The 8,872-nt window shown below is 40.1% G+C and overlaps 2 protein-coding genes across 2 annotated transcripts; both read right to left on the bottom strand.

The window, feature by feature from the left end:
* Positions 1 to 6,072: 6,072 nt before the first annotated feature.
* LOC108087518 (26S proteasome non-ATPase regulatory subunit 8) lies at positions 6,073 to 7,070 on the bottom strand. The gene has a single exon (XM_017184921.2). It carries the CDS (start codon positions 6,987 to 6,989, stop codon positions 6,201 to 6,203), a length of 789 nt encoding a protein of 262 aa, XP_017040410.1. The 5' UTR covers positions 6,990 to 7,070; the 3' UTR covers positions 6,073 to 6,200.
* Positions 7,071 to 7,258: 188 nt separating this feature from the next.
* LOC108087517 (homeobox protein Hox-B3a) lies at positions 7,259 to 8,314 on the bottom strand. Its single transcript, XM_017184920.1, has one exon. The coding sequence runs from the start codon at positions 8,245 to 8,247 to the stop codon at positions 7,285 to 7,287; it is 963 nt and encodes a 320-aa protein (XP_017040409.1). The 5' UTR covers positions 8,248 to 8,314; the 3' UTR covers positions 7,259 to 7,284.
* Between the last annotated feature and the right edge of the window lie 558 nt (positions 8,315 to 8,872).

Raw genomic sequence — 8,872 nt, 5'->3', positions numbered from 1 at the left:
CAGCTTTATTTCGTGTATTGAACTAATATTAAGCTGATTAATTTAAGCCTGTATAAAGTTGAGACAGGATATTTTATTTTCTCAGAATTGGTAAAACTCGCATTAAAACAGTGGGTTTTACACTGTTTTTCGGGGTATCATTAGCTTGAGATATTTCGTTTCTAAATCAGATAACTAAAAGAGCTATAAGTTGTGTGCAAAAAAATCTAGATTTAATTAAAAATTGCTATTTTTGTAACCTAAAACGTGGTTTAATTGAACAGATAATTATAGTACTTCCACATTAACAAATTCTTCTTTAATTTCAATTCCTTTTCTCATCCTTAAATGAAACTTGTAGGGTATAACTATCTTCGGTGAGAGTACTTCTAACCTCCCTCTAGTTTTGCATTGTGTTTGCAGCAGACAAACAGACCTCACTGGATAGTGTAGGGACACCCTCGCCTCGAATGGCGTAGCTCTGTGTCTGTCCATAACCTAAATGCGTGCATATATTTATGTTTGTGAGTCGGTGTGGCTGTGGATACTTTATGTGGACAGGAAACTTTTCAGGCAGACTACTTCACGTTAAGCAGGGCGGGACGAGAAGGACAGAGGGAAAGGACATCGGACTCAGACGTGTACAGACGACTCATCGTAGGCTTTTATTGAGCGCAGGATATTCACATAGACAGACATTCAGGGGCGTGGCAAAAAGAGGCTTGTTATGAAGAGAGGCGAGGCAAAAATATGGAAGCAATTGCCAAACTTTTAAAGACGTTTATAAGTCGCTCCTATTACTCGCAGCTGGAATGTACAAGATTATTTTTATTAAGTTTATTTTAGGCAACCGTTTTGACGGAAAATTTATCAAAGGAAAAGCTTTACGAGATGTAGTTTTATTTAATTTATTTATTATAATAATAAATGTAATGATGTTTTATCAACTTAAAAATCAAATATAGAATTTCATTTTTGTTTATGGTCTACTTTGTCTTTCTACCTAAAATATATGATACTGTTTTTAGCGGGAATTTTTGTAAGCAGTAAAATATTGAAAGATAATTAATTAGTTTTGCTTTTATAACATATTGCCCAATTATTTTAGCTAACATCAATTTAACAACTGTAATAAAGTGTAACCATATTATTGGCTTAAAATGGTTTTCAAATATTTATCTTGCTTCTATAGCTGCTACTATATTTTTTCAGGAGTGTAAGTGTAAGTTTACCTTTTTTAAATTATTCAGACCCGATTTGCCAGTTCCCGTGCACAAAAAGTTTTGGCCCAAGCCATCAAAAGGAAGCTTAGCTTGTTGCTCGCTGCACATTGCCCTCTATCTGTGTTTTTCCTCCCTTTTTCCACTTTCTCCGCGCTCCACACTTTCCCCCACTTTCCCGAGGCTTTCGTTTCGTCGGCGCTTGGCATTGGCGAGAATTGTCAACGTATTCGTTGCCTTTGCCCTGCAGATATGCTGGCATATTTATTTATGTGCTCTGCCAGTTGGCTGTTCTCGACTTGATTTCATTTCATCTCTGGCTGCCTTTGTTTTTTTTTTTTTTGTTTTTGTTCTTTTAATAACAAAGCCATGGCTGTTGTTTTCTCGTCTTCGTTATTTTTGTCGTATATTTTGACTGAATTTGGGCTTTTTGTTGGATTTCGGCAGATGTTTTTCTCCAAGGGTTTCGCATTCATTTCTCATAAACGCCAGTCCCCCTGCAGCAAGTGCCTACTTTTACGTTTACTGACTTTAATCTTTAAGATTAGCCGGCAAAGAAAGCGCCTTTGCTTTGTCACCTTGTTTTTAGGGCGCTAGGCTTAGACAGCCCATTTACCAATTTTCCTGCAGCAGTTCATTCACTTTTAGGCCACTTTTATCGGGGTTGTGTGAACTTTGTTTTGTTTTTGTTGGGTCAAAAGTTTTGTCTAGCTGGCTTTGCAATTTAAATGTCGAACGCTTTAACATTGGCTCCCTTTTATTCAGTTCACACATATAGTATGTAAGTATAGGTAATTCTGGGAATGCCATAAGCTTTTTATATAATTGAAATCCGGACACGTGCCAGTCAGTCAGTGCGTATGCTGGCAATAAATTCAGTTTCACTTGTAATCTATACGCACATAAACAGATCCACATACTTATTTCGGTTCGTTCCTCGCCATATGTAAATTCACTTGGCCATCGGACTCCTTTGGGGCCGAGAAAGAGGACATTGTCCTCGCAGTGTGTAGGCGCCTCCTGGCATATGCTACAATCATAATTACATCGTCCTGAGCAGAAAGTCCTGCGCGTATGTTTATCTTATTCAGCTTTCTTCGGTGACTTTTTCACTCAAAGAAATGGTTTGCTTATTTTGCAGATTATTTTTAAACCAGAAACCCAATTTAATTAAAAACTAATTGTTTTTTAATTAAAAAAAAAGTTGTTTAATCTAATAAAATAATTTTGCAAGCATGCTTAAAATAATTTTTACTCTTCAGCAACCTAAATTATTCACTTATAAATTGGTTGACTCCATAGTTTTTCTATCTTTCAAATAGGTTTACGAATAAGTAAACACCTTTATTTTCTTTCAATGCGTAGTATGTCGTCAGTTGCATAACGAAGCGACAAAACTCATTTTAAACAGGCGCCACTAGACGACTGTGGGGCGCCACAGAAATTGCTCCACCGTTCCGCTCCAGACCCCCGGATCCCAGGTCGTGTTCCCGGCCAAGTCAACGTGTTGGTGATGAGCCCAGTACGGTTACCAACAAGTTCATTAAATACAATGCACAGTGTGGCCAAGGACGATGACGTGTTGCCATCTAGATGTCCTTCATGGACAACCGATTACGGGGAGGTGAAAAACTCTCCTAATACGAAACTTGTGGGTGATAGAAGCTGCGGGATGCTCGGCAAATTGAAATCTTTTATGGAGCTATAATTATTGGAAACTGACAGTCAGGTTGAAGTAATTGAAAACGTAAACACAGGGCTCCCAAACAATTTGGCAACCTAAATGAAATTCGAGCAAGAAAGTTGAAACAATGTTTTCTTTTTCTCTTTAATTGTTTTGTTTTCAATTACACACACGTGTGATTGGCTCGTTTATTTTTAAGGTAATGAATTAAATTATAATTAAGACATTAAAAAGATGTATTTTGTTAGTTTAAAATATATCTTACTTTTTTCGGTTAAAAAAACCCAAAAATCATGCTCAAAAAACCACGAAAATTATCGCTTTAACTGCGGACAACTTTATGGCTTCACACATCCTGTGGCTCAAAAAGCACTCCATGGAGCAACAATGTTCGGAGGCCGCTTTAATGGGTCAATTAACCGGTTCCACATATCGCGGATAAGGGAGAAATTCCCGTTTGCGTGACCCAGGAACATAGAAAGTTTCCTTTATAGGTCTAAGGGTAAATTTGACATAAATATGTGCTTAATCTAGGTCAAAACAAGGATACCGGAAGCCTTTTCGCCCAAAAGTAATTATTAAAACCGAGGAAATAAAAAACTCAATTTTGTGGAAAAAGTGAAAACTCATTTCGACCGTGTTTACCTTGCTTGACCAGCACAAAAAACCCCCAGACTGCCTACAAACACATATAAGCATATACACTTAATTTATTTATTTTGTGTGCACGCTTTTATTTGCATAAGCTTAAAGGATTTCGGAATGCGAGCTTAGATTTACCTCGGTCTGCAGTTGTTTTATGGCTCACCTCACAACAAACCAATGGCCCCCAAAGTTTAACCCTGAAATCAAGCAGAAAGGAGTCCCCCAAAAGCAAGAAAAACTTTTAGGGGGAGTTGGAAAATATCCTAAACTTTATCGCTTAAAGCTTTGTGGTGAAAGTACTAAAAGTTTTGAAGGGAAAGTTTGCAAAGCTTTTTCGAATTTCCCCTGGCTGGGATTACTAACTTTCTAAGTCAGAATTCCCTCATGGCCGAATTTGAAAAATATTTAAATTAAACACTTGAGACCACAACCGTTGCACCACAGGGAATTTAAGGACCTTCTATGGATTGGCGACAGACTGTCTAGACAAGAATCCAGAAGTGAACACCTGACAAATTTCTCCGCCTTTCAGGTAGGCGTTCAATTTTCAACGGAATTTCATTTGTTCTAGCCAGAAGCGTTGGCCTAATGATCTTTTAACAGGACCAAAAGGCCGGAGGGAATTTCCCAGCCTTGACGAAGGCAGTGCAACGCATTCATTGATGAGGACGATTCAGAAAAGAAAGATTCCACTTTAAACTGAAGAGGTTCTGCACTTGAGGCTGTATTCATTCATGAAGTGTCCGCCAGGCGGGAGATCAAAACAGCAAGGAATCTGCGAATCAGCGGGGCATTCGAAAGTTGGCAAGACATCTGGCAAAGGAAACTCAAGAATGAGAACCTGCAGGGAAGAGGTGTATGCAAATTTATTTACGGAAATAATTTTGGGAAAGCAAAGTGTACCTTTGCATATGGTATTTCAACAAAATTAAAATAACATTTTGTAGTAAATATGAACTTAAAATAAATATAATATATTTCATTCCAAAGTGGGTCGCATTATGTTGTTTATAACTAATTTTTAACAGCGAATATATCCAAATTGATTTGCTATTATTTTATAGGTAGCTAGAAGTTGTTGAAAAATATATTAATTTTCTTTGCTTTTTCCAAAATTCCTAACATCCACTTATCTTTTTTTAAAGGCATCCTTTATTGCTCCATAATATTTAATTTAGTTAAGTTCCCTTTCAATTTCACCAAATACAATCCTAGCATCCTCGACTAGTTTCAAATGATATCTGTGATTTTCCCAAAATCAATGCAATTCCATCCGATAAGGATCGAAGAGCCCACGCAACACTTTTTGGCAAAACATTTTTTGCTACGCTCCTTGAATGAATTGACGAAAAATAGGAGATCCTGAAAGGAGTCAAGGAGTCCTACCTGCTGGCGTAGCACTCGAAACTCAAGAGCAGAGCTCTTCACCTCAAGTGGAAGAGGCGCACACTTGAGCAAAAACGCCGAGGACTCGAGTAGATAACGATCGAGGACCTCGGATTCGATCAGGTAAAGGCGAGTCGAAATTTTTGGGAATAGCTAGAGGAGAATGGAATGCCGAAATTCCGTTTAAAACCGCCGACTGGGCTATTTTGCCCATCGGCATTCCGATTTCCATTTTCGGACCCCGAAGGCCCAGAGGGGCGTAGGTGCAATTGCGTTTATTAGCACCGCACCCCTTGGGATCGGACAAAAGGACGAGTTAGTCCTTGTTTCGGTTCCAAGTTCGAGGACCCATTGAGGAATTGTCCGCCGTTCAATGAATGCTGAATGAGTCGGCTTCGGCAGGTTTTGTTGCGCTTGATTCGTTTTGGGTTTGTCACTTATATCGATTTTGGACAAATCGCTGCAATATCTGGAATGATAAGCATCAGTCGATTTGGCATCATCAATTTGTGCAATTTGAAGTGTCGTGGGAAATGCTTAAAAACTGTCCCCATTCCACGGTGAATTGTATCCTTGATTAATTAGAATTTTCAATGATTCGGCAAAAATGACTCGGTGTCATCATTTGAGGTTAATTTTAGGTGGCAGACCGCACATTTCGCCAAGGGATTTGTTACATGGTCTTGTGGAACCAATTTACAAACGGCAACTCTGGAGGTACTTAAAAAATAATGGAAAAGTTTATGAAACAAAAATGTTTTGTTAAATGATTTCAGCATTTACAAAGAATTTTATGAAAAAATTAATGTTTTTTAAAATTGTTCTTCTCAATTAAGAAACATATTTAACAATGATGTAAGCAGCAAAGCAAAATGCAATTTCAAATGCCAAAGAAATACCCCGACATTAAATAATTTAAGGATTAAGGACCTTCCTATGATACACATCTCCATATCCTAACAACCATCCAATATCCATCCAATCGCCACTCACTAAGCTCCTCTAACAATCATCCTATGACAGATTTGCAAACGAGATTTCGGCCGAAAACATTTCCTATCCCATAATTTGTCAAGCCTGTCGACTTATCGGCCCTTCGAGCAACTCAATTTTTGCACATTTTATGCCAAAAAAAAAAAAAACGAGAAGCCGTTGAGATGTGTGAAAAATTAAATCTGACAAATTTCCGGTTCGGTATTTACTGATTTTTAAATGAATGTATAAACTCCGAACATTATTTTCCAGTTGAAGGGATTAAAGACAGAAATCGAAATAATGAAAAAAAATCAAACAATTTTCTCCAGCTCCTGGGCGTATGTGAGATTATGGGTGGCAATGTCCCTGGCAGGAACCTTCTCCGTTGGTCTGGAGTGGAGTCCAGCATAATCGTAGTTCCCTTCCTCATCCAGACACCATTGACGTCTTTTGGCCAGATCCAAAAGCTCCTTCGAACCAAAACGAAGTCCCAAACGCTGGGCGGCTTGTTTCGGAGCCATTTTGAGGTAGGATTTCTCCATACAGGATGCAATCTCCTCGCGAGCCGTGTCCACCAGCATGTCCATGAAATTCGAGTAGATCTCCGAAGGCATGGATTTCTTTGCCTGCAGTATCTTGTTGTATCTTCCCTCCATATAGTAGTTCTCCAATGCCAAAACGGGATTGATAAAGTTGTTATGGAGCAGCAAAGCCGACGGCAAACGCTCGAGTTCGATGTGGAAATCAGCAATGCGATTGGTGGCCAGCATATAGAGTAGATTTAATCCCATAAACTTGTGCATATGCTTCGATGATTCCAAGTACTTATCGTAATCGTAGTAATAAGTATTCAACTGAGCCATATATCTCTCAAAAGCAGCATAATCTCGGATAGTAATGCTGTGCTCCACGGCGATTTCCAGCATCTCTCGGGATTTGATCAACTGGTCCTTCTGCTTCGAACTCGATGAAGCTTGGATTGTTCCAAAGTTGGACCTCACCAGCTCCAGTTTAAAGCCATCCAGCAAAGAGGCGCAAAGGCTCAGATTCGGGGCATGTTTGCTCCACTCGTTCTTCAACTCGGTGTACAGATTCGACATGATCACGTCAAAGGTTCAGCAACGACTAAATTTGTTGGGAAGTAAAATTTTGTTCGTTTTAATGACAGAACAATTTGTAAAATGAAAATCAAGGCCTGCTTTGGCTTAAGTTTAATTTGCAGTGTTAATAACCTCAAGGGTTACTATGTTTTTCAATGTTTGGTTCGTAGTTATGATTTTTCAATAAACAACTTGAGTTTTCATTTCATTAAAAATTTATTTACTTTAACTTACTTAAAGCTAATAACAGACTAAGGTCTACTGTACAATTGGTTAATTCTTTTTGTAGGTTTTTCTACGCTTCCACTTTTAATTCATGGATCTTAACTTGGGAAGAAACTGGAGAAGCCTGGGGACTGCCATTGGAGTTGGTGGACAGATTGAAGGTGGGACTCTCGGAACCGCCCTTCTTCTGCTTAACCCGGCGATTCTGGAACCAGATCTTCACCTGCTTCTCGGAGAGCCTCAATCGATTGGCGATCTCGATGCGACGAAGGCGGGATAAGTACGCATTATGCGAGAATTCCCGCTCGAGTTCCAACAACTGAGTGCTGGTGAAGGCAGTGCGAATCCTTTTGCTGGAATCGGCATAGTCGCTGATCAAAGGAGTGATTTCCGAAGTCGATCCAGAAGATTGAACTTTGAGAGGTGAGCTATTGGGCGAGCAGGAGGACTCGCGCTTGAACCGCTTTCCTTGGGGTTCATCAAAGTTGTTGGTGTAATCCAGTGAAGCAGACGAAGAAGCCGATGGAGAAGTGCAGAAGCTACCAGGTTCTGGCAGAGGCAGACCACCCACAACTGGAGTTCCATAGAGATTGTGGAGTGGCAATTGCTGCTGGTTGCTATTCGGATTGGCAGACAGCGGTGGCGAAGGATAGCATCCTTCGTAGTTGCTGAAACCACTGGATTTCCTTTTGCTGGCGAAGAGTTGGGCATATGGATGATACAAAGATCCAGGACTCGAGGTGACATGTGGATGTTGCTGCAATGCAGCTGCTGCTGCTGCTGCTGCGGCTGCTGCTGCAGCTGCCTGTTGTTGTTGCTGCTGCTGCTGTTGTTGTTGGATGCCCAAGGAGAAAAGATAGCTGCCCACATAGCTTGCTGGATATGGCAACATCGGTATGGAAGGCAACATCGCAGCTGCGGCAACTGCAGCAGCGGTCGAAGGACTTGCTCCTGGCGATCCCAGCTTCTCCTTCTTCTGGGCCAAAGTGGGCCTATCGCTGAGCAGGGAGTCCATCAAAAAAGAACGTGACATTTTCGAGTATTTCGGGTGCTTCGTTTTCTAACTGATTTCAAGATGTACTACTGAACACGATCGCTGACTGTGCGAGACTGTCTGGCTGCTGGGCCCTCACATGGGTCTTATATACCTCAAGACCTTCTTCTGGGGGTTGGTTTTCCGTTTTTACCCACCCCCGAGGGCCAATTCGAGGGTTGTTTGGAACACGAGTCTGTTCGGCCATTTAGTCACCATTTAGCGGCAACTGTTGCCATTTACGCTCCGCCCTTGTTCGATCACTCACAGTGCCGCAAATGGCAGGTAAGCGATGCTTCACTGTATCTGTGTGCCACGGAACAATGGCGAACCCCTGAAATGTTGCAAGTGTGTGTGTGGGTTTGGCTGTGTGCGAGCTTGTGTCCTTGCGGAACGAATCTTCCATTTCCATTTCGTATTATCACTCGAGTTTAATTGAAAGTTGAAGAGAGTGCGTAAGAGCTTTTTAAACGACTCTGAATTAGTTCTGCCTAAGCTAGATCAAATTACTTGCTTCGAATTGCGTTTAATTTAATCAAAGTATTTTGATTTAATATATAAATACAAATTCAAACTATATAATATTTATTTTCTGTTTTTTAATTGTATATATATTTGAACTTTT

Source organism: Drosophila ficusphila, unplaced genomic scaffold (assembly GCF_018152265.1).
Source record: "Drosophila ficusphila isolate 14025-0441.05 unplaced genomic scaffold, ASM1815226v1 contig_286, whole genome shotgun sequence".
NCBI classification, from domain to species: Eukaryota; Metazoa; Arthropoda; class Insecta; order Diptera; family Drosophilidae; genus Drosophila; species Drosophila ficusphila.
The sequence above is the reverse complement of the archived record's forward strand: the minus strand, read 5'-3'. Positions and strand labels throughout refer to the sequence as shown.